The sequence below is a fragment of the Juglans microcarpa x Juglans regia genome, chromosome 1D (genome assembly GCF_004785595.1).
Source record: "Juglans microcarpa x Juglans regia isolate MS1-56 chromosome 1D, Jm3101_v1.0, whole genome shotgun sequence".
NCBI classification, from domain to species: Eukaryota; Viridiplantae; Streptophyta; class Magnoliopsida; order Fagales; family Juglandaceae; genus Juglans; species Juglans microcarpa x Juglans regia.
The window spans coordinates 48,743,633-48,768,862 of NC_054594.1; the positions used below are offsets into that span (position 1 = coordinate 48,743,633).

At 38.8% G+C, this 25,230-nt stretch overlaps 2 protein-coding genes and 1 long non-coding RNA gene across 5 annotated transcripts; 2 read left to right on the forward strand and 1 right to left on the reverse strand.

Moving 5' to 3' along the window:
* The first annotated feature begins 136 nt into the window (after window positions 1-136).
* On the forward strand, window positions 137-25,188 carry LOC121250667. Its single transcript, XR_005937833.1, has 3 exons — window positions 137-149; window positions 4,298-4,307; window positions 25,056-25,188. It is a non-coding gene; the product is annotated as an uncharacterized LOC121250667 (long non-coding RNA).
* On the forward strand, window positions 4,828-9,440 carry LOC121250644 (cytochrome P450 90A1). Of its 2 annotated transcripts, none has more exons than XM_041149825.1 (8): window positions 4,828-5,509; window positions 6,081-6,230; window positions 6,417-6,662; window positions 8,317-8,403; window positions 8,521-8,599; window positions 8,679-8,785; window positions 8,905-9,035; window positions 9,138-9,440. In XM_041149825.1, the coding sequence occupies exons 1-8, from the start codon at window positions 4,991-4,993 to the stop codon at window positions 9,250-9,252; spliced, it is 1,434 nt and encodes a 477-aa protein (XP_041005759.1). In that variant the 5' UTR covers window positions 4,828-4,990; the 3' UTR covers window positions 9,253-9,440. The 2 variants fall into 2 exon arrangements, with proteins under 2 accessions (XP_041005759.1, XP_041005767.1); XM_041149833.1 differs by lacking the exon at window positions 4,828-5,509 and adding an exon at window positions 5,600-5,722.
* On the reverse strand, window positions 9,996-22,884 carry LOC121250630 (nuclear pore complex protein NUP88). 2 transcript variants are annotated; one of them, XM_041149805.1, is made up of 9 exons: window positions 22,473-22,884; window positions 21,923-22,074; window positions 21,430-21,552; window positions 20,241-20,385; window positions 13,891-13,952; window positions 13,331-13,547; window positions 11,912-12,832; window positions 11,021-11,270; window positions 9,996-10,787 (listed from the first exon to the last, which is right to left on the reverse strand). In XM_041149805.1, the coding sequence occupies exons 1-9, from the start codon at window positions 22,746-22,748 to the stop codon at window positions 10,522-10,524; spliced, it is 2,412 nt and encodes an 803-aa protein (XP_041005739.1). In that variant the 5' UTR covers window positions 22,749-22,884; the 3' UTR covers window positions 9,996-10,521. The 2 variants fall into 2 exon arrangements, with proteins under 2 accessions (XP_041005739.1, XP_041005748.1); XM_041149814.1 differs by lacking the exon at window positions 22,473-22,884 and having other exon boundaries at window positions 20,241-20,365; window positions 21,923-22,062.
* Window positions 25,189-25,230: the final 42 nt, after the last annotated feature.

The following is a 25,230-nucleotide window of genomic DNA, read 5'->3' on the forward strand; positions in this document are numbered from 1 at the left end:
ACTTAGAGCACTCTCATTGGATTAGTAAAAGTTAAATTCAATGAGTATTTAGCTATTAGAGAGCAAAATATACTCACATTAGATTAGCCAAATTCTAAATATTTGGAATTTAGCTACAGTGACTTTCAAATGTTTTTCTAAATTTGAAAGTTACTGTACATACATCAAATACATATTTGATTAATTATTTCTCTCTCCCTTTCTTTCTATCACATATTTTATCACAATTGATATATTAATTTGAGTTAGTGATATATTAATTTAATAAGAATATGATTATTAATTAATATATAATAGGTAGAATAATAAAATATGATAAAATTAAAAAAATTAATAATTAAAAAAATTAAATATTTTTGAAATGATTAGTTATTCATTACTATATAATGAATAAATATATAATCTAATGTGAAGATTTGATGTGAATAATTAAAATCAAATTCATCTTATATTATTTTATTATTATATAATGAAAAAATAGTTATTCTAATGTGAAAGTTTATGTGAATAAAATAGCCAAAAATTAAATTTATCTTATATTCATAAAAAAAAGTCCTTTAACTTTAACTAATCCAACGAGACTAGTGCTCTAATGGCGAATTTCGTACATAAAATTTTTATACAGGGCTCGATTTTATTTTTAATGGAACCAGGCCGAAGGCTTGATCTTATTAAAAAAAGTACCCTTTTATATATATATAGATATAAAGGTACCTTCTGAGTGCCATCACATCTGACCCAACGTTCCAATTACACATGATTATGAAGAATAGAGGACAAACCGCCCAAAAAAATCGATACAATAAATCAAAAAAATAAAACTATATTAGTCACTCATGTACGTAAGTACTATATAATATAGTGGGAATAAAATATTCCAGTCAGATAGATGTTAAATATTAAATAATCTCTTTTGATCAGAATCTTAAAACGAGATTGTTTAAGTTTCATTCTTCCGATGATATCAATATTAGAGATTAAAGAAATGAATCTTTCATCATGAAACACTAGGAAATTCTTCGTTTGCCTGGCTATATATATGTGGTGCATGCAACATGCATGAGTACTGGCAACTCAAACGTAGAATAGGAAATCGATCGACATCGTGATCGATCCATTGAATAGCTTAAAACGGATCAATGAAAGGATCATGATTGGGCAATTATTGGCATGCATCGGCAGACATTATCGCATGAGGAGTGGCAACAAATTAAATTATTTCATTTTTATTTTTATTGTCTGTCCAACGCTAGTGCTTGATGATTGAGAAATCGCAAATGGATGCATGCATGCCACGTACCTGAACATGTATTATATATAAATCCAAATAAACATGGTATTTGAGTCCGCTTAGGAACAAATTACATCAGGCTCAGCTTGAAAGCTACTATATATGTCGTAAAAAAGAAGCTCTACCAAAAAAAAAAAAAAAAAAAAAAAAAAATTACAGAAGGAAATCGAAATTAAGGGATACTAACGGATGATAATGAAATAGATATTGACGGCCTCCCCTAGCCTTTGGCACCAACGTTAGTCGTGAATAATGTACGTTGCTGTCCAAGAGCGAGAGGATGTATCATATATAGGTTCTACTTTGTAAAAAATGTAATTACCGAGAGAGAGAGAGAGAGAGAGAGAGAGAGATCACGCGATAGAAAAAATGCCAATTGATATCATGCATGTGGTTGCTATATATCCTTTTCTTATCTCAAAGAAGAAGATATAGCCTTCTATCGGGTACATAGAGGAAAGTGCGATGCCATTTTTATCGCAGTTTAAACCGGCCTTGACGAACTTTAGGTAAGCTTGAAATTAATTGGCATGAATCGGTCTCTGGTCCCACTTTACAGAGAAATAAATGGGTCTAAGAATTGATGAGATTTTGACCGGCACATTTGTGCACCACAAAATCTAACCAACTCATATACAACCGGCTGGCATTGTGGTGCCACGACGGTGCCGGAAAATTAAAATAAAGGATCTCGAATGTTTCTCATGATCATTTCAACGATCCCTTATCAATTCTCAGTTACAAAACAGAACAAAAAACTATATATATAAATTTATATATATATATATATTCTGGATAATTATCTCTCTCTCTGATCTCTCGGGGAAAAATAGTGTCGGCAAGCTTGCATGTACATAGATATTATCGATATCAAATGTTGATCATCATGTCCCACATGAACAACGACGAGCAACGTCCTCTTCTTTGCACAAAAACAAATTGACCACACACAGCTTGCATGATTTTTTCCACGATAAATAGCTTTCAATTCATGAATGAATGTGCCATATTAAAAGATATATTGCTTTCAAAAAAAGAAAAAAGATATTGCTTTCGTGTTCAACCTAGCTAGCTAGCCATAAATCTCATCTTTTGCCATGCCTAACTAGCAGCTTGATCAAGATACATCAGATAGAGCACGGACCCGTACGTACCGCAACTAGTTGGATTCCCATAAATCTCATCAGGCTGTTCTCTCGATCGGTTAAGTGCACGTTCGGCTGTTACAGTGATCAATCGTGTTGCTAAAGTGGACATTATTTATATGGGCCCTGAAAAAAATGGACGTAGATAACACCTAATTACAGCTAATTCCTCATTTGGCAGACGCCGTACTGGTCAATTCGCACTTGGACAATATGCTTTGGACGGGCTCTTCGTTACAATTAGCTAGCAGGGCCAACAGTGGTACGTAATTATACCCTTAACAAAAAAAGAGCAACAAATCATAGTGATTCTTAATCGAAATTATTGTTTTGGCCGGAGGATCATGATCAAGAACCCATATATAATACATTAACTGTCAAGAATCCGTAGGCTAGCTGGAGATCATGAGGTGTGATGCGCGCGGTAAACTTGACAAAATACGGGTTAGACTTCAAAGTACTGATCCCATAATCCAGCATGCATCAAATTATAATCATCGCAGAATTATAATTAATTAATTATATATGTCGAAACCCACTAATGATCGATGGTTGTAATTAAATTGTCTGGAAACGACCAACCTACCTACCTAGGATTAATATTAATTGATTAATGTACATATATATATATATATACACCTCCATTATAATTATAAATCCTTTCTTTAAATTAATTTAAAGATGGTGATCATGAGACGGACGTAACATTAATTAATATTGATCGATGCTAATGGGTTTTTAATTAAGAAATAGAATTTTATATGGTATCATGATCGATCTGATGTGTAGAGCGAAATTAGTGAAGCGATTAAAAAAGGTTTGGAGAGGGCAGGCAGAGACGTAGACATGAGATATGATGATTCCCTCTCATCGATCGATCTAATTATTGCAATAGCAAAAAGGTGGTGTGGGTGCTACTTGGGGATCATAATTCTTATGGGGCTGTCCAGTGGGTGGAAAGCTTAATGTCCCTTATGGGGACCATCATGTGGATCCACGAACATGCTTGCTTTCATAAAACTCATATTAAAATCCCATCCCTATTATTGAACCATATTCCTTATTATTCATGATCAACACGTGTCCGGTTGTTAAGCTGCATGGATGATCAATTGCTTTATATATACCGTCCAGTACTACTACTTATAATTCTAAATTAGAAGCTTCATTTGTACGTGGGATCTCACCCAGCTAGCTAACTAGTAATTGCCTTGCCTGGGGCTCGACTCCATGCATCTGCTTAATTAATTGATCATCTACCTACCCATGCTAATTAATATATCAAACCTAGCTTTAATTAATTAATTAATTTGCATCAAAAGTAATTAGGGCTAGCTTGATCATCTATATATACATATATATATATATATATGATCAAGATCATCAGAAAAAAGCTAGCTTTTCCTCATCTTTTCTTTGATACACTGATCTGATCATAAACTCGATCCTGATCAATTCCGATTAATGTATAAAACTTAAAAAAGGAAAAATATAATCATACTTGGGTTCATTAAAAGCTCCTCGGTGCGCGCATTTCCTTGGAATTCTTTTACCCTTTGGCCTCCATATATATAATTATTTTTCAATTTATTTCTCCAAAGACTTATCTGATCAGAGACAGAAAGGGGAGGAAAAGTTTCTGCTGAAAAAAGGTTGTCATGAGATACGAAAATCTATATCGACCCAGACACGGGTTTAATTCCGATCGACGACTTACGACTTTCTCCCCCCTTTTGACAGATCGCATACTCTTCTAGTACGTACCGTGTAGCATCCGGACACATTAATACATATTTCTCAATAAAATTAAAATTATTTCATTTTAAAAATAGTAATTACAATATAATGGAAGTTGGAACAGCTTTGAAAAAGTCCTATATTTGACTTGCTAGTTATGTCTATTTGAATTGGGATTTCAACGGAATTATTGTTATATGAGTAATGATATACATATAATATATTGTATAATATATTACATACTAATATTATAAAATGAAGATATTTTTATAAAATTATGTTATTTTTATAAGATATTTTATAAAAATATTTTTTATTTAAAATATAATTGTATAAAATGTTATAAAAAATATTGTTTGTTATATTCATCCGAGACATCTTTAGAAAATTTTTAACCTCAAACTCGTCATTTCAACAAACTTATGATCCCGAACAGGGACTCGGAACTGTCACCTCCTTTTTTCGCTTTAATTCTTCCATTTTAAACGTCATTTTTTTTTCCATGTTTATTGGAAATCTCCATTCTATCTATTATATTTTCAATGTTAATCAATTTTTTATTCAAAAAAACCAATCTTAATTTAGTAGTAAATGAACTAAATTAGCAGATATATATATATATAGATATATATATATATATGTACAAGTTGATCTGTACGAACAAAAAGGATATAAGATATTAAGATCCCCCGTCCGTCTGATCTCTCTCTGCCCTTCACTCTCTCCCCGTAAAACCCTGCATTCACATTTCACAGGCTCATGGATTACCTCCATTGATTTCCTTGATCCAATCTCAGCGGCCTTGTCCGTAAACTTCATGGCGGCCTTTGTTTGTCTGCTTCTTTGTGTTACTCTCGCTTCTCTCCCTTTCTTCTTCCTGTTCCGTGCCTCTCGGTGCCGGAGGCGGATGCTGCCACCAGGAAACCTCGGCCTCCCTTTCATCGGGGAGACTCTGCAACTTATTTCGGCTTACAAGACCGAGAATCCTGAGCCGTTCATCGACGAGCGGGTGAAACGGTTCGGACCCATATTCACGACCCACGTTTTCGGCGAGCCCACCGTATTCTCCGCCGACCCAGAGACGAACAGGTTCATCTTGATGAACGAAGGGAAGCTTTTTGAGTGTAGCTACCCGGCCTCGATATCGAACTTGCTGGGAAGGCACTCTCTGTTGCTCATGAAGGGTAGCCTTCACAAAAGAATGCACTCTCTCACCGTGAGCTTCGCCAACTCGTCGAACATCAGGGACCATCTTTTGGTCGATATAGACCGGTTGGTCCGGCTCAATTTGGATTCTTGGAACGGTCGGATCTTTCTCATGGAGGAGGCCAAGAAGGTGAAATCAATTTTAATGTAATTAGCATTCGGGACTAATTCATTTTTTCACCGAGGAAATTTAAAAAAAAAAAAAAAAGAAGAAGAAACATATTGCCAAAATGTTCATTGAGTCGACTCGGTTCTGTTTGGTCTGATGTTACCACGGTTCAGGCTTCAGGCTAGGGGTCCTGTGTCGCACATTAGAGTTTCTCAGCACTTTACCTTGGCTCGGGTTAGTAATAATTGAGCAAAGACATTCTTCCCTCTTAATTTGTCTAATTAATGGCGTGTGTCATACTTCGTGTTAAAGAAGTAGGGGCGATTAAGATTCCATGTCTAGTGGGTGACATGCATACGTGCCTGTGCACGTTGGTGTGTAAAAGTTTACTGCTAAAACTCAATTCTCTTTAGGTCATCATATCATATGCACACTTGGAATATGCTATTCTCTCTCTCTCTCTCTCTCATCATCATCATAGTTTTTTTTTTTTTTTTCTTTTGTTGGATAAGTTCATTAATTTTCATAATAACCTCTCAAGAGGCTTGTTTTAGGTTATATAAGAGACCGCTTCTTTTTTCCCCCGTTGCAGATAACATTTGAGTTAACGGTGAAGCAGCTGATGAGCTTTGATCCAGGGGAATGGACTGAAAGTCTGAGGAAGGAGTACGTTCTAGTCATTGAAGGCTTCTTCACCGTTGCTTTGCCTATCTTCTCGACAACTTACAGCAGAGCCATCAAAGTATATTGTTTCTCTCACTTATGTACAATGGATTTTATTGCCGTTTAGCTTTTACGTTGTCGAGAAAACTGCATGATCGAGTTTTGTTTTCTTATACTAAGGTTTTCCTAGCTAGCAAATAAACGACATTTTTTTTCCTCTCTTAATCATCCCTATTAAGTTTGTTTTTGCTATTCCGTTATGAAGGCCAGAACTAAGGTAGCAGAGGCATTGAGCTTGATAGTGAAGCAAAGAAGGAAACAGAGCGAAGCGGGAGAGAAGAAGAAAGACATGTTGGAAACCCTCTTGGCCGGAGACTACGGATTCTCCGACGAGCATATTGTAGATTTCTTGCTGGCTCTGCTTGTCGCCGGCTATGAAACAACCTCAACTATTATTACTCTCGCCGTTAAGTTTCTGACTGAGACACCTCTAGCTCTTGCTCAGCTCAAGGTTTGTAATTTTGTATACCTCTCTCTCTCTGCCCTCGTGCCGTCACGTGCTCCTTTTTTTATATTTATTTTTTGCTTGTTTTATATTTGGTCAATAATTCTGTCTCCTAGTAGACCTAGGCCCCACTGCCAAAGTGATAGAGTTGCCTAACTCGATAGGAACCTCATTTTCATTATCTGAAAATCCTCATCCGTCCACATTGGACGCGTTTACTACCGATATGTGGGTAAGATCTCATGGTTTGTTTTACTGTTTGTCATTGACAAATGAGATCAGTAGTACTTGAGCACGCACGTACGTCTTTAACCTTTCTCTATTTTTATTTTTTACTTTTTGGTTTGTACATGTCTCAACTTTTTGGCAAAAACCGAAACTTTATGCCTCACTCAAAAGGTAATTAATTTCATATATTGTTGTGTAGTATGATCACCCTGCCCTCTCAAGTTTGCTACATTTTGAGGATAGACTGCGTCGAACCATTCCAATATATAAAGTAGATAAATGTTTGTGATAAGAGAGCCCTTTTCTTCCAGTAGGCAGTAAAGTATCTTTTAAAAAAATTAAAATAGGATTTATAAATTGCGTTTGCCGGGAAGTGTAATTACATGGTCAAAAGTAGAAGGCAAGGTGCAGACCGTAAAGTCAAAGTAATAGGAAAAAAAAAATAATGATATATCACAATATTTTATATAATATATTATATAATAATATATTAAATAAAAAATATTTTTATAAAATATTTTATAAGAGTAATATAATTTTATAAAAATATCTTTTATTTAATATATTGTTGTACAATATTTTATATAAAATGTCGTGGGTAAATATTTTTTAAAAGAAAAAATCGTCGAAACCAACGGACAAAATGATGGTCTTTCTTCCAAAACTGTACGTCTCAAGATGCGCTTAGACGTGTCAGATTCTGATTACACATGGTCTTTGACCACAGAGTCCCCCACGTGCAACTGTATGAGGGGTATTTCTCGCACCGAAGATTCCACGGTCTCTATGTGTCATCGGAAATCGTGTGGTTCAGAGTTCGAGGTCTGTAAAATGATCAGACGGTGAAAAGGGAAGGAAGATGAGGTCATAGAGTCACCACCCTAGCGTGCCCCTCTCTATATTCCTAGGATTGTTTTTGGTATCTGTGCGCACACTTGATGGTTGAAGCGTCACCTTTGGATTCTCTTTTGAATCGTTGAGGGGTGGGGCCAGTCAGTGGTACCCACCAAGTCATTAGGGATACCGCATTGTCCACTCGGCTTCTATTACTGAACATTAAAAATGGGCTTAAACCCTCTCTCTCTCTCTCTCTCTCTCTCTCTGGAGTCATTAGGAACACCAACGCCCACATGGTCCATGTTGGCTTTTAACACAACATTAAATGGGCTTAAATACTCTTCTAAGGTATATATATACTTTTCCTCGGCACTCGAAATGGTTTTAATCAGATATAGCTTCGGCTCAAAAAACTAGAGGTAGCGTGTGGGGCTTTAATGCAGCAGGTTGACCTTTTTTGTTTACGTTTATCCAAATTCTATAAAGCCAGAAAATTATATGAAAAAACCAACCCCATGTGTTGTACAGTTTGTGCCAAATCCTTACCATTTTGTGTAGTTGTCTAATTGGTTGATGCGTATGGTGTGTATGGCAGGAAGAGCACGATCAAATTAGAGCAAAGAAGAGTGAGAACGAGACTCTTGAATGGAGTGATTACAAGTCTATGCCATTCACTCAATGTGTAAGTACATGGTTTAATGAACCCAACATCACTACAGATGGCAAAAGCTTGATTTTGATGTGGTTGCCTTGCTGAGATGTTCTTTTTTTTTTTTTCCCCCCCCCTTGTGATTTCAAGGTTGTTAACGAAACTCTGCGGGTCGCAAACATAATTGGTGGGATATTCAGGAGAGCAATGACAGACATCCATATAAAGGGTAAGGAATTCCTGAAAAGTCAAGGATAATTTTATATACAGATCAAGGGTAAGACGGTGTATTTATCTCATTGGAACAGGTTATACAATTCCTAAAGGATGGAAGGTTTTTGCATCATTTCGGGCTGTACATTTGGACCGTGACCACTTCAAAGATGCTCGCTCTTTTAATCCATGGAGATGGCAGGTAACTACTCTCTGTTGACTGTCCTTCAAATCTCTCACACTCTGCATGTACATGTCTTGTGTTTTAGCTGCTCCTAATTAAAAGAATCGTCACGATTTTGAATATGTGTATCTAAACAGGAGAATTCGGGAACAACAAGCGCAGGGAATGTGTTTACGCCATTTGGAGGAGGACCGCGGCTGTGCCCTGGCTATGAGCTTGCTAGAGTGGAGCTCTCCGTCTTCCTGCACCACCTAGTCACTCGTTTGAGGTTAGTGGACTAGTGAACAATTGGCATTCATACAATATTATCTTTATGATTCGCGTTCTATTATCCATTTATATAATGCATTTGTCGTCATTGGGAATGCAGTTGGGTTCCTGCTGAAGAGGATAAGTTGGTTTTCTTCCCAACCACCAGGACGCAGAAGCGGTATCCGATCAACGTGCAGCGTCGAAATCATGTGTCCAAGTTGTGTAAAGAGTAAAAGATCAGGAAAAATTAAAAAGAGATGCAATTTGTAAGAGCCAAGAGGGGTGTAATCCCTCTCTCGTCGTGTCAGTAGGAAATAAAATCAAATAATTCGATTAGTAGCCGATGTAAATTAATTTTGTTCAAAATGTTGTTTACTTACAGCAGCTGTATCAATGGCTGCGTATTATTTTTATCCTCATACATTCAATTGCAAGAAACCTTTAGAACACAAAGTCTTTAAGAACACCCGATATGTGCGGATATATTTCACACCTTGTGCTTCAGATTCCAGCTCCCAATTCATAAGTTGCTCTCGCTTGTACGCAAACTTTGTTGTAAAAGTAAATATTAATATGTTCTTTTGGATTGGTCTGGAAACTAGTATCTGGGAGATTAAGAGAGAAATTCTCAAAATTTCCTCCCAGATTACTCAAATTCAAAATATTTTTCAATTTTAAATTTTTTAACATTTTCATCTAGTCATTACTTAATCATTATAGTTTTTATAAATTACAAAACAAATTACAAAAATCAATACAACTTTTTCAAATTTCAAAATAAAAATTATATTAAAAAATTATATTCAAACAACCTTTTAATTTTATAATATTTTTATTCAATTTTTATTACCTCTTTTTCCAAAATCTAATAAAACATTTTAGCTTAAACCATTTCATTACTATTCATAGAATTATTCATAGAATTATGTTGAAAAAAAAAAAAAACTCAGAAGCCTTAAAAATGTGAACTCGGAAATTACGTTTTAAGGGCAATGATCAGTACTAGTAATGTTCCATATAAATCATCATTTTGCAATTATGTTTCTTTCATGTTAGCAATGGGAAGAGATTGACATCACTCAGCAGTAAAGACCCAGGAATTGTAGCACAAAGACGTAGTGCCACCAGTTCTCCCAAGAAGTGCATGTCAAAATATCACCCATAAGACATACTATGCAGACTCATATCATCTACCTCGCAGAACATGCAAAGAACTATCTCTCGAACTGCTCGTACCCACCTGGCATGCCCATGGGGCGGGGCCGGGGGCCAGGGTTTGCAGAAAGTTAAATGGGTACGCAGTCGCCAGGCGATTGTTATGCAAAGTGCAAACCACCGAAGCTCGAAAGACCCAGAAGTGGCTCCAGTAATTCTTCTTCATACTCACTAGAAGGGTATTTCAATCGCCAGGTAATCCGCCATGTAAAGTGCAAACCACCCAAGCACCAAAGGCAGAGAACGGCCACTATAATTCATCTTCGCAATCACTGAAACGGTAGATTTCAGAATCTGCTGCTTTCCCGGCTTTTTAACGCAGCCTCCACGAGCTTTGCTTTTTTTGTATTCTCACTATTGACAAGTGAAAGCTTCTCGAGCGAGGATTTCAGCTGGGAGATGTGGGTATCATGGCCAAAATCCTTCTTCGCTGATATTTGTCTTTGTCGATTTGATATGTTATCCTTTGGAGATTGTGTATGCCTTCTTAGCCTCGCAGCCAAAGCATCAATGGATGTGTGTAAGGCATCCAATTCAACTCCTGTGTAGTGGTCTACATAGCGATAACAGTTTATGTAGATAAAGTGCAAGCAAAATGCAAAATCATAATGATGTCTACAAGATCACGTTACGAATAATCTTGATAAGCATTTAGTCAATCATGGTCAATTGAATTATATGAGCAATAATATTGAGCTACCATGCTAGGAAAATTTGTATTGTTGCAAAACTTTTTCTTTCAAAGGATTTCACCACAGTATTTATAATGGACAAGAAGTTCATTACCAAGCTCAGATTTGAACTGACGCTCTGCCCTCGACAGTGGTCTTTTGTGAGCCCCAGGCAAGTTTCTCAACCCTTGCAAGCGCAGCTCCAGAAAATTGTGCAGCTGGATTGCTCGATCAATCCTCTCCTCCAACCTTGAGTGCTTATCTGCAACTTTCTGAAGCTTCTGCTGTGCCTCAACTAAACGTCTGTGCTGGTCATCGATTATTCTCTTCAAGTGAGGCCCATGATGCTTGATCTCAAAGTGAACCTAGCAAAATAGGGGTAAAATGTTGATATGATATCATCTTAAATTCACAACAATCTAGTAGGTAGTCTGCTGTTCGTCTTCTAGGCAGATCAAGTTATTACTAGGTATGAGCAATGCATGACAGTGATGGACATTCCTAAAATCGTAAGCCTCAGGATTACGGAACTGAGAAAGCAAACGTATTTTCACAATACTGGATATACTCCACTGATGCATTAAACGCTGTTATAAATCTGTATGATCATTTAGGCTACCCTAAAAGCAGATTCTGCTGAAAACATGGGACTGCTTTATTGACTACTTACAAATATTTACTCTCTCTGAAAGGAGTCAAACTTTAACCCATGATAGTTCATCCAACTTTTGGGACTTTTTTTCCAGCTGGTTTAAAGCCAAACAAACTTTGGGAAGATGCTTAGTTCATGAATGGGCAAATTCTTATGTGTTTTCAGCATTTTGCCCAAGATCTCGCCTAACGCGCACAAAAGTTAAAAATGAAAAAGTGAGATCTTGAAAGCTAATTATGTTAGCTGAGAAAAAGAAAGAAAAAAAGGGAACTTATTATCTCCTGCAATGACCGAAAGAGTAACCATATATGAAGAGGTCCTATTGTAAATATACCCTGTTTGGTATGTTCTCACCTTATGTGCATACTCCACATAATTTTCATGAAAAAGCTTGAAGTACTGATGAAGAGTTTGCCGACCTTCGATAGAATCAGCAGCAACAGAACGAAGATTTGGTGAGGCCTGTGGAAGAAGAATAGCCTTAGGTCCAATGAGGAGTTCTTTGCTTATAATATACGGAATATCTCTCTCCTCCTGTTCTTCTGAGCTAATGGATTTCTTCTCAATATCAATATGAATAGGCAGCAAAAGATTCCAAGTTTTCATCTCTAGCACAACACATTCTTGAGAAAGAGTGACTCCAACAATCCATGAATATCCAAAAGAATCTGATAAAGATACAAAACCACAAAGCGGATACTGCATGGAGGTTTCCCCCTGGCATGTACTTAGAACAGGATGCACAGAGGGTGTTCTCATGGTCTCATCCTTGCCAGTAGACTGACATGTAAATGGGAGAAAATGCAACACTATTGAATCAATTCCTCCATCGTGAAGGCAAAACAGTCTTTCCGGCATAAGGGGATCAACAAACAGCATGATAAGAGAACCACTATTTGTTTTTCTTGGCAGAGCTAAATCCACTATAGCCAGTCTCAACAGAGGGGGTGGATGGCCCAACCAAACAGTATGATCAAGTGGTTGATCAAGCTTCACTACAGGAAGCTTCCCTTTGAAGGATTCACATATCATAGCAACACCAAGAATATGGTCATTTGAATCAACACGAAGATGAGGTGGGCTACCAACACTCCAGACCGGCTGAATTTCATCAGCTAGTGCATCAATTTGCAGTTGCCCACCACTCCAGGCAGTTACCAAAATGGAGTCCTTGCTTACTATATTATAAAGAAAACTGACAGCACGGCCTTCGCATTCTGCACCCCGAACTGCTGAATCTTCATCTCCACCATGACCTACTTTCCGCAGTGGACCCTATTAAATACAACAAAATAAGAATGTTGGCTTCACGGAAATGTGTAATAAACAAGGCCAAATTTCAAGTGGTAAAACTCGATGAACTATGTTACCACTAGTCAATTACACATTTGAGCATCACTATTCCATGCTAACTTGAGTGTAAGTACAGATTTAGACAGACTTCAGCACATACTAGGTAAATGTGTCTAGATGTCAGATCGGCTCAACCCAGCAAATTTCTCTAAATCTCCCAATGTTACACAGAGCAATACTAAGTATAATGGATGATTCATCCACAAATAAAAAAATCCCACATTTTAGAAACAGAAACTTCAAATCTTCCACTTCTGTGGCATATCCAATAGGTATATGACAATCATCTACAGATATAGGCAACCATGAAAAGTGAGTTACATATCCCATATCTGGCTTCACGTAAGTAATTTACACATCTCAGAACATCTATGGAACATGGGCAAGTACCAGATCACATTGGCAAGAAAGTATAGTTACCTGCAAGGAAAGTGATGCATCAAATAAAGCATAAGGATGAGCTCTTAGCATAGAAAGATCTCCCCCTTCTGATTCTGAGTCCACAAACTCAGGAAATGTTGCTTCCAGCCAAGAAATTGCTACATTAGAATTGCTAACGGCTGTTGAATTGGCCGATTGCAGCCCAAATGTATGAGCATCTGTGTGTATCTCAAGTATAGATTCCCACTTGTAGAAACTGTAGAAATTTTAAAAATAAATAAATAAATAAATAAAATTTCAAACATACTCATTCAATAAATATAGTCAGCCAACAAGCAACGCTCAGAATAAACTTTCAGCAAGCCATCAAGACAATGCAGCCTTATTGAACAATCAATACACTGAATAAGGAATCCGGGTGGATCATAAAACGATGCATCCAGCTTCCTCCATGACATGCGACTCCAATAGTAATGAGCAAAATAGGTCTCTTCAGATTGAATCTTTATCATTGACGTATCAATCAATAACTCTCTCAAGAAGTAACTCTAAAATATCAAGGAAAAAAACAGAACAGGCAGATCATAAGTTATCATTACCTTCCAAATGGAACAACTGGGCAGAGGATGTAAATTGCACCATCGGTGTATAAAACAAAAACCTGCACAATCACAAAAAAGTGAAAACCAATGGATGAGAAAAACGACTACAGATTAAACTGCTAATCGCAAAATCTATTGCAACAAAAAAGATTAATTCATGGAAGATTATATGAAAATAGTTCAAATCCAGATTTACTAAGTCAAGAAGTGCAAGAAACAGCATTTAAACGTGGACATTATTCTTAATTTCCAGAAAATATCAGCTGAGCCGCAGGAAGAACGGAATGGTTTGATTTCCATGGAATGTCATTTGCAATTGTTCAGAGACAATTGCAAGCAAACACAAAGCATAGTAATGTTTTTACAAGTAAACACAAAGCGTAGTGTATTTTTTTTTTTTATATAAGTAAGAAGTTTTATTAATCCACATAAAAAGGCAATGTCCATGTACATAGGAAGTATACAAGAAAAAGCCTAGTTACAAACTACACGCTACGGAAAGTAGCATAAAAGTCATTAAAATTCACTCCATTCAATATAGTAGAAGAGGCCCAAAGCAACAAAGTGTGATAGAAAAAGGCCCTAAAGCTATCCAGAGAGCGTTCCCTATTTTCAAAACATCAACCATTTCTTTCAATCCATGTGCGCCGCATTAAGCATAGAGGCACCATCTTCCAAACAGCTGCAATGTGACAGTTGCCCCAAATCCCTCTCCAACATGACAATAAATCCAATACCCTCCTTGGCATAACCCATGCAATACCAAGCCTAGTGAAGATGTCGTCCCATAAAGCCTTGACTACTTCGCAGTGGAGAAGTAGATAGTCTGCTGATTCGCTGCTGTGTTTGCACATGAAGCACCAATTGGTTAAGTAAAGGCCTTGCTTCAGCTCATCAACAGTCAATATCTTCTCATGGGATGCCAACCAGCCAAAAAAGGCAACTTTGAGGGGTGCATTGCTCCTCCAAATGCTCTTCCAAGGAAAGGCATTGGAGGGATAAACCGTCAAAAACTTGTAATAAGAGCGGACTGAAAATTTCTTGTTCCCGGTGTGTATCCATCGTAGTTTGTCTTCCCTACCTGCTTGCACTTTCAGCGCGTATAAAACATTGTAGAAATCAACAATGTTGTTCACCTCCTAATCTTGAACAGCTCTAGAAAAACTCACAGACCAATGAAGAGAATTAGCAGAAATGCTCATATTATCAGCCACGGAAGCATCCTTGTCTGACACAATCCTAAAAAGAGAGGGGAAAACATTTTCCAAGGCCACATCGCCACACCAAATATCATGCCAAAACCTTATTCGCGTGCCCCTTCCCACCTCAAGTTTGAAATTACTGAGTAAGTCTTCCCATCCATTCAGAATGTATTTCCAAACACCCACCCCGTAAGCCCCTCTTACTGCATTAGAGCACCAATCTCCCCAAATGCTCTCGTATTTATTATCGATGATGCTTCTCCAAAGAGCGTCCCCTTCTTGATGATACCGCCATAACCACTTTCCAAGTAAAGCCTTATTGAAGATTCTCAATTTTCTAATCCCCAATCCACCGCAAGCCAAAGGGGTGCAAACTCTATTCCATTTCATCAAATGGAATTTTTTCTCATCTTCTAGCCCTCCCCACAAGAAGTCACGTAAGATCTTCTCCGGTCTATTTGCCACCCCTGCAGGCAAAGGGAATAAGGATAAAAAGTATGTTGGAAGATTAGAAAGTGTGCTCTTAATAAGCGTGGTTCAGCCGCCTTTAGACAAGTAAATTCTCTTCCAACCTGCCAGTTTGCATTCGATTTTCTCAACAATCACATCCCACATTGCCTTAGATTTGTGAGGAGCCCCCAATGGAAGTCCCAGGTGCTTCATAGGCAAGAATGACACCTTGCAACCCAAGATGGCAGCCACTTCACTTAGATTATTAACCAAGCCAACTGGAACTAATTGGGACTTTGATAAGTTCACTCTGAGGCCGGAGACAGCTTCAAAACAAAGAAGGAGGGCTTTCAAGGAGCGAATCTGGTCGAGGTCTAAGTCACAAAAAATCAACGTATCATTGGCGAAAAGTAGATGAGCTACTAATATACCTTCATGCAAGGAACTACCCACCGAGAAGCCCAAGATGAAACCCCTATCCACCACCCCCTCCAACATTCTACTCAATACATCCATCACTAAAATGAATAATTAAGGAGATAAACCGTCCCCTTGTCTCAATCCCTGAGAACTGCGAAAGAAGCCTTCGGGGGTACCATTGATCAAAGTGGAGAAACTACCAGTTGTGATGCAATGTTTTATCCACTGACATCATCTTTCCCCGAAACCGTGCCTACCAAGAATATACAACAAGAAATCCCAATTGACATGATCAAATGCTTTCTCCATATCCAATTTACAAGAGACTTGGGGTGCCACTTCTAACTCTAGACTCCAAGCATTTGTCAGCAATAAGAACAGAGTCTAGAATTTGTCTTCCTTTAACAAAAACACTTTGTGACTTCGAGATGATCTTCCCCATAACCTCACTTAGTCGCTTCGCAAGAACTTTTGAGATAATCTTATAGACCCCATTCACCAAACTTATGGGCCGGAAATCATGCACCTCCACCAACCTCACCCTTTTTGGGATAAGGGCGATGAAAGTGGCGTTTAGACTTCTTTCAAATTTCATAAAAGAGTGAAATTCGAGAAAAACCTTCATGAGATCCTCCTTGATAATGTTCCAATAAGTTTGAAAGAAAGCCATTGTGAAGCCATTGGGGCACGGTGCTTTATCTTTGGCCATCCCTTTAAGCACACTAAGCACCTCGTCCTCCTCGAAGGACCTCTCCAACCAAGCCCGCACTTGCTTGATCAATTGAATCGAAATCTAGTTTGTTTACCTTGGGCCTCCATTGATATTGCTCCATTAAAAGCTTGTCATAAAAGTGAACAATGTGATTTTTTATCTCAACACTATCTGTCAAAACCCTGCCTTCCGAATGAAGGACCTCAATGGCATTGTTTCTACGATGGGAATTTGCAACTCTATGGAAAATCTTTGTGCTCCTGTCCCCTTCCTTCAACCAAAGGGCCTGAGATTTTTGTCTCCAAGAGATCTCCTCCATAAGGGTGATTTTTTCCAGCTCTGCTACTACTACCATTTTCCTTGCTTTGTTGTCCTCTGAAAGAGTCCCCCCCACTTCTTTGACATCAAGTTGTTGCGGCTCCTGAGAGAGAGTAAAACGCTGGTCATTAATATTCCCAAAGACTTCCAAATTCCATTTCCTTCGATCATTTTTCAAAGCTTTAGCTTTCCAGCCAAAATAAAGCTAGGGGTGCCCGTGAGTTGATAAAGAGTCCCACCACGATTTGACTTTCTCCAAGAACCCGTTAGCCTTCAACCACATATTCTCGAATTTAAAATATCTCCGTCCCCCGTGAAGACCCCCACAATCTAATAAGAGGGGGAAGTGATCGGAGCAAAGTCTGGAGAGCCTTTTTTGGCAAAGGTTGGGGAAGTGAACCAGGAGGAAGAGACAATGAACCTGTCCAACCTAGACCAAGCTCTCCTGTTAAACCAAGTGAAATCTCCCCCTGCCAAAGGTAGGTCAACCAATTTCATCTCAAAATAAGTGCAGAAAAATCAGCCATGGCTGAGCCCATGCTAGAATCCCCTGATCTTTCACTCAGGAACCAAGTGACATTGAAATCGCCTCCAATACACCACGGGATATCCCATCAACTACACAAACCAGCAATTTCATCCCAAATGAGTTGTCTTTTGCTGTCAAGATTTGGCCTGTAAACACCTAAGAACCCCCACTCGAAACCATCTTCTACATTTGAGAAAGAGCAAGCTACCGAAAATCTGCCAACGAAATCCTCCACCAAATTAACTACTCTCTTATCCCACAACACTAATATGCCCCCTGAAGCACCCTTAGAGACAAGGGTGGTCCATCTCACGTAAGGACAATTCCACAAGCTTCTTATTAAGTGCCTGTCAATATATTTCAACTTAGTCTCTTGCAAACAAATCACATCTGCCTTTCATTCCCATAATAAGTTCTTTATTCTAAGGCACTTGCTTGGGTCATTCAAGCCCCGAACATTCCATGAAAAGATCTTGGGCTTCATGGAGCACCGAGGTTCACCCTATCATTGTGTCTTCCCCTGCTCGCACTTCCTTCCCTTGCATTATAATTAACGAAGCAAGCAAGCCTCTTGAGCTCCTTATCTTTTTTTCCGGCAGATTTGGCAAGATGTGGTTGTCCTGCTTCTATGGCAATGAGGAGAGCTTTAAATTGGTCCTCATAACCGTTGCATGAAATCCCAAGGTAGTGACGAAGAACATCAACCTTTTGTAATACCTAATCAAATTGTAAACCAGCCCATGAAGGCACTGGTGGCAGCGAGCATAAAGGACTAGGTACGTCTCCAGGATCCCCCAGATCCATGTCAACTCCAAACTCCTTGCAAACTAGCTGTAGATCATAACCGTGTGAAGACTCATTGTCTGAGAGAATCCCTTCATACGATGACTCATCATCCCCTTCTTCCACAGTGCACAGAACCATTTAAGGGGTCTCCAAAAGATCAGATGAAGAAGGCAATCCTTGAGCCCTAAAGAGAACATCTGAGAGTTGAGGAGGGACCAGAATCAACCCAAGGCAACCTAGTAGAGGTCAAAGCCTCCAAGCAAATAAATTCCCCAGCTGAGGCCATACTATTAGCCAGAGGCCTGGATGAGGCCATCTGCACTTTCTGAGACACAGACGAGGTCATCAGCTCGCTCTGTGTCGTGAGCGAGGTCCCCGAGTCCAGGGTGCAAGCGGGTGAGGGCATCGGCACTTTCTGTGGCACAGGCGAGCTCGTCGGCTCATTCTGTGTCGCCGACGAGGTCACCGAGTCCATTGGCACTTTCTGAGGCACAGTCGAGCACGTCGGCTCGATCTCTACAATCGACACCTTCTCTATGATGGTATGTGGCGCCCTCAAGGTTCCCGTAGATTCGCCGATGACCATTGGCGAGTTATGTGTCACCAGTGAGGTAGCTAGGTCAACTGCGAGAGGGGAGCCTTTACGGCCCAGGCTCTGGGGCTCTTGGGCTCGAGAGAGCCCCTTGGCACTCCAGAAAGGATCGAGCCTGGTGGGCCTGATGGGCTTGGGTCTGAGGCCCACAGGCTCACAGACACCCCTTTGCACACATTGTGGGCACACGGGCCCCCTCAAGCCCTGGCCCAGACCAGAAACTCCTTCTCCATTTCCCACCTCCATTAACAAGCTAAGTCTTGCATCCACTTTATTCATCAACACTGAAACTTCCTCAAATACCCCAGACAACTGTGCACTGACAACCCACAAAATACCTTCCACCTCCCCCAATTTTGTACACTCAACAAAGGGCATCCCACTACCCCCAAGACAGTGAAAGTCCCCTGCAACACAAATCTCCTTACCCCTCGATGCCATGGCAGAGTTGCCTAATGCCAATGAGGTTGCTAGTGACCTCAAAATAGAAGCATAAGAGACACCCTTTGAGGGAGGAGGCTTCTCTGTAACCACCCCACCCCAGCGTAGGCCAACTATCTTCTTGAGGTGGTAAGAAAAGCCTTCCCAGCCACATCCCTTCTCAGTTCTCACCTTCAGGGACAATCAGAAAGCCCCTCCTACTACCATTCCAAAACTCCTCCAAGCACAAAAAGCATCCCCTACTATTCCTGTGGCATTGGAGAATGAGAAACCCATTGCCCACCCTCAACTTTCTGAAAAACTCTTCGCATAGACATGAAGCAAGAGCTTCCTCGACCATCCTTGCCACCCATGAAGCTGATGTCCCATTAATGAAGAGAAACAAAACCATTCATCTGCTCCTCTCGGTGATACGAAAACTATTAGCAGCCACCTTCTTGAAGCTAAAGGTTTTAGACTCCACCATAAAGCTCCCATCATCATCCGTACTAAAACAGAAGCAGAAAAGGAAGAAAGAAACTAAGAAAAGAAGAAAAAGCGAAGAAAAGGTGCAAGAAACAGAGTATCAACTCCGGCTAGAAGCGCCGGAGAAAGGGTTACGTGCGTGCATGAGAGCAGCAAAAACAATATAGAGAGAGAAAAAAAAAGGTGACTATATTAGAAGTAGATTGATGTGAACAAACCTACCGTGAATGAGCGCACACAGTAAACACAAAGAAGACAGATTCAGGTAAAAAGTGCACCAATGTATTATTGACATTGGTCACAGTTTTATTAATTTGGGGTTTGGGGGGGGAGGGGGGGGGGAATTTATTTTTTTATAAGTGGGGAGCAGGAATTTATGCATTAAGAATGTCTCAAAAAGTCAATGTCATTGTGAGTTTCAACTGAACTTACGCTAAACCTGTCCCATAAGTGATCACCTCCAAAAGAAAAATCAACAGGGCAGATTGATGTGGCATTCCTGGATCGACCTGGTTCCACAGGCTGCAAATAATATTCTTGCTCTGGTAGCACAAGATCTGAAGACAAATCAAAGATTCTAAAAGAAAATGAAAAAAAAAAAAAAACAATAAGTACTTATCAAAAAAAAAAAAAAACCAGTAAGACCAGATAAGAAGTAACCAATGGTTCTCGTGTATAAGTCTTAATATAACCACAAATCTTTTACAGAACCCATAAATTATTAGCAGCATAACACTTCACATGGAAGGTTATTTTTAAAAAACTAATCGAATAATTTATCAGAGAACAAAAGGCATAGTCCAAGTAATAGAAAGTATATGAGAGAAACCCCTAACTGGGAATAAAAAATAAAAAGAGAAACAACAAAATCACAAAAACTCAGCCCATTAAAAACTAGAGAAGCTGCCCAAAGGAACGGAGACTTAGAGAGTGTTGAAAAAGAAGAAATAAATGGAAGGTTAGTAATTGGGTTTTTTTATATGATGCGGCCATTTTGTTTTGAACATTTCATTATTATACTATACTCCCCTACAAAAATAACCCATTAACCGATCAATATTGTGATACCCCATATGATAAGGATAAAGGTAAGCGGTGTATGAGATCTCACATTGCTTGGGAAGGAAAAGTTTTTGCTCTTTATAAAGTTCCAATGGGGCTCTAATTGTATCATTAACTAGTCATTTTGGAGTATAGGTCATGTGGTTCGAGCCTTCCATTGAGGCGTTACAAATGGTATCAGAGCTTATCCCAACCAGAAATGTGGGACTTGAGCCATGCCAGCTACGAAGGACTGGCCCGGGAATTTAAGTGGTAGATTGTTATACCCTATATGATAAGGATAAGGATAGGTGGTGTATGGGATCCCACGTTGCTTGGGAATAAGAAGTTCTTGCTCTTTATAAGATTCCAATGGGACTCCAATTGTATCATTGACTAGTCTTTTTGGAGTACAGGCCATATGGTTTGGTCCTTCAGTGGGGGCATTACAAATATGTAGTATAGTTTTGATGCAATAACATGCATGCCGGCACCTATACTAAGAACCTGATAAGAACCTCCCCCCACCCCACCCAACCCAAAAAAATAAGAAACAAAACAAATAAAAAGTAACTTATACCTGAAAACTGAATCAGAAGAAAGAATTCCCAGGTGCGTGTCACTATATGGGTGCCATGAAACCTGTAGCATATGTATGGCATTGCTGCCATCAGAATAGGTTTGTGAACCGACGGTAACAGTCCTGTAAAAAAGGTACAATAAGAATATTCTCGATGGAAACACTATAGTGACCAAGAAAATAACCAAGAAAATTGAAAATATAACACATCAATACACCCATTATATCGTAAGTTAAACTTCCCTGCCCGCGGGGGGGGGGGGGGGGGGGGGGGTGGGTTTGGGCGGCGGTGCAGACATATCAAGAGTTACAATCAGATCGGAAGGGTTTAAAAGTTTGTATTCTAAAGAGAAGTGCACCCCAACTTGGATGCGAAAATAAAATTCAGTCACTAGTCAACCAGAGTAAGTCACATTTCACCAGGTGTTGCTTCCAGAGACGCCCCACTCCACATGCAGAAAATGTGACAAAAATGGCATCATGTTGCTAGTACCTGCAAATTATTGTATTCTCTTCAGACGAATTATGCCCATAGAGGTACATGATGTATAAACGCTCTGAACCGGCAAGCAGTAGTGCCGATCCATTCCTATTGATGGAGATTTTATGAACTACAAAGTTGGGCTCCATATCTGCTTGCAATACCTATTAATCAATGATATTATTAGCGAAGCACTTCAAGCTAAAAAATGAAACCGAATTGAATGTAACATTCGAGCATGAGGGAGAAGAAGGGGTTCAAAATAAATATAAAAGAGGCCAACTTTCAAAGCCTGTATGCTTGCTTAGCTCATGTGATGATACTAAGCCATCCAATTTTAGCACCAAAACGATGATTCTCAACTCAACTCTTCAAGAATTTATCCCAACTTCCCAGACACTCAAGTTGGGCTGCAATACTACCGCAACAACATATAGAACTAAAAGAAGATCAAATTTTAAACCAAATTGAGTTATACCTTTCGTTTACTAGCAAAGCAGGGGAAAAGAGCGTAAAAATTGTAAATTTGAGGGAGAGAGAGAAAGAGAGAGAGAGAGAGAACCTTAGAGGGCGAAGCAGCAAGAACAGAAGTGGGTTCGGGCTCGCCCAGGCGAATGGAGATGCGGTGGAGACAATTGTTGTGCGAGTCCCAGAAGTAGAGTCGGGAGGCACCGTCCCATGCCACCAGGTTCCCAGGAAACGAGGCGATAGACGCATGGGCGGCGGTGGAGGTGAAGACGGGGTGGTTGTGGAGAGGAACCCATTGCACTTCGTCTTTGGGCGTGACGGAACGCCTTTGCACTATATCCGACTCGTACAAGTCGAAATTGAACCTCATTTTGGTTCCCCAATCTCTCTCAGGCTCTCTCGCTCTCTTGCTCGCTCTTTTGATATGCTTCTGCTATGAGCCCGCACTGACTGTTGGAATTTGTTTCCAGGAAACGGTACGAGAAAACCTAGCAAACGCTACCATACTTTTTATTATTTGTTTTCTATGAATAATTTTACATATATAATTGTCAAATTCGTAAATATCAAGTAGTTGGTTTTAAAAAAAAAGTAAAGAATATTATTAAAAAATATATATATATTTGGATCCTATAATTTATTTATTTCGATATAGTTATATAATTTATAGTTGTAAATATATTTTCTCTTTTTTTATATATAAAAATATTATTTTTAAAACTTTATTTATTTACAGAAATATTCTTTGTATTTTAAACTTTTTTTTTTTTTTTAATTTCTCAAAGTTTATAACCAAGTCCTTCTATGATCTATCTTAATACACTGAAATTAAAAAATCAGTAACTTTCTTTTTAACAAACAAATATTCAACACTGACTTTCATTTAATCCATTTTTATGAGTTGAATTTTGGAAACAGCTTTTATATATACCACCGGCTCTTGTAATCGTGAGGAAACCGGCTCACGTCAGCTAATGTATTGTTTAAAAAAAATGAAAATTTAAACAAAACATAACGAAAACGGAGAGAAAATTGTTGAAGAGGGAAGTTGGAGGTTGCGTCGTCTAGAAAAAGGGGAGAAATGCTCTGCTCTACTCGATCTCTAAACTGGAAAAAGAGATTTCGCCGCTTGGGTCTGGGAACTGGAGATCACGTCATCTAGGTTTTGGAAGAAAAACTCATATCGATCTCAGGTCTGGGATGAAAAGCTGGGAAGAAAAGGTCGGCTCTATTCGACCTCGAGTTTGGAAGAATGAGAGATCGTCGCCGCCATCCTCGTCGTCTTCGTGTTTAGAAGAGAAAAACCTGCTTGAACTCGGGTCTGGTTTCTTTAATTTGTTTTGCTCAAACTCATACTCGTTTTCTCATTTTGATTTCTACAAACTCATACTTATTTTTTCATTTTGTTGGTTTTTTTTATGGTTTTGTTTTACTCTTGATCTGTTGTGTGAAGATTTCATTAAGATGGGTATATATTTTGTGTCATTGTAGTACTGAAGAAGCAGACTCAATACCACTCTCGCACTGCGTGACTATGTCTATGTAAGTTTGAAGGGGAGACAAAGGGGTTGCAAAGACGAAGGAGAGAGATGTTGTCGTGCTAAAGGGATTGAAATGGTTGAAGACCAAAATCACTAGAGTAAACCGAAGCTTCTTGAAATGGAATGGAGGTACGAACAACAGATTAGAGTGAAATCGTTGGGAGGGAAAATTGTTGAAGACGAAGGATCATTGGCGGAGTGAAATTGTTGAAGGTGAAGGGAAGATGCAGAGAAGACGAAGGAAGATGAAGAGACGAAGTCTGAATGAGTGAGTTTCGAAATAGAGTGAAGGAAAAAAACAAAAAGAAAATTGTTCGTTTCATTCAAAACGCGTCGTTTCACTTGCCACTGGGGCAAGGGTTCCCCTGCAGTTACCCATGGCAATTGCAGATAGACCTTTTTTTTGGAAAAGTGGGTAACTGTTTGTCTCTCCTGGCATGTTCTAGATGTCACAAATATAACAATACTCTCAGTTGAATAGATTTTCATATTACTTGAAAATGGAAAATTTTTACCTTTACTTCTCCTATGTTTTTATAAGGGTTTTATTAAATCTTCACAAATGATATCAAAGTCAAATAAAATTATAAGTGTGTGACTTAATCATGTCGCTCATAATAAAATTATTTGACGAGAATGTCATATATTTAAAGGCAAGATTTTGTATTGAGTATATGAAGTTGGTGAATAGAATTTCATTACTATTTACTTGTGAGGTAGATTTTTTTTTTTTTTTTAGTGATGATAAGTGATTCAAATTATACCTTTGATTGATTTTCTCTGAGTATGGAAGCATGACTTACAATTTTCTTGAATTTTTAAATACTTTTTTTTTTAACTAATAAATTTGCAGTTAAACATATAAATGTAAATGTTTGAAATTTGCTATACATAAATTACTATTCATCCTCCATCTGATAGTTTATTATTATGTCAGACTCATCATTTTCGACCTCTCTCTCTCATCAAGCTCTTTCTCTTCGACCCCCCTCTCTCTCTTCGAGCTCTCATCATGCTTCCTTCGAGCGGGATCGAGATGGAGGGGTTGGGACAAAAATCGGTTTATTTGTTCGTGAATCTAATTTGCCACATAAGATGTGGAGTGTAGAGTAGTAAATAGTAATTAATGAAAAAAGATATGTTTAAAGCCCCATAAACTCTAATAAAAGTGGCTGTCGAAGCTTCACAATTAAAATTTTTACAAGCTGCTCGTGTCTGTCAACTGAAACAGAACAAGGCCCTTTAAAACCCCGAATTCCACACTCAATCCCCCGAGAAGGAAAAATTGAACTGCACCACCGGCCTCGTTTG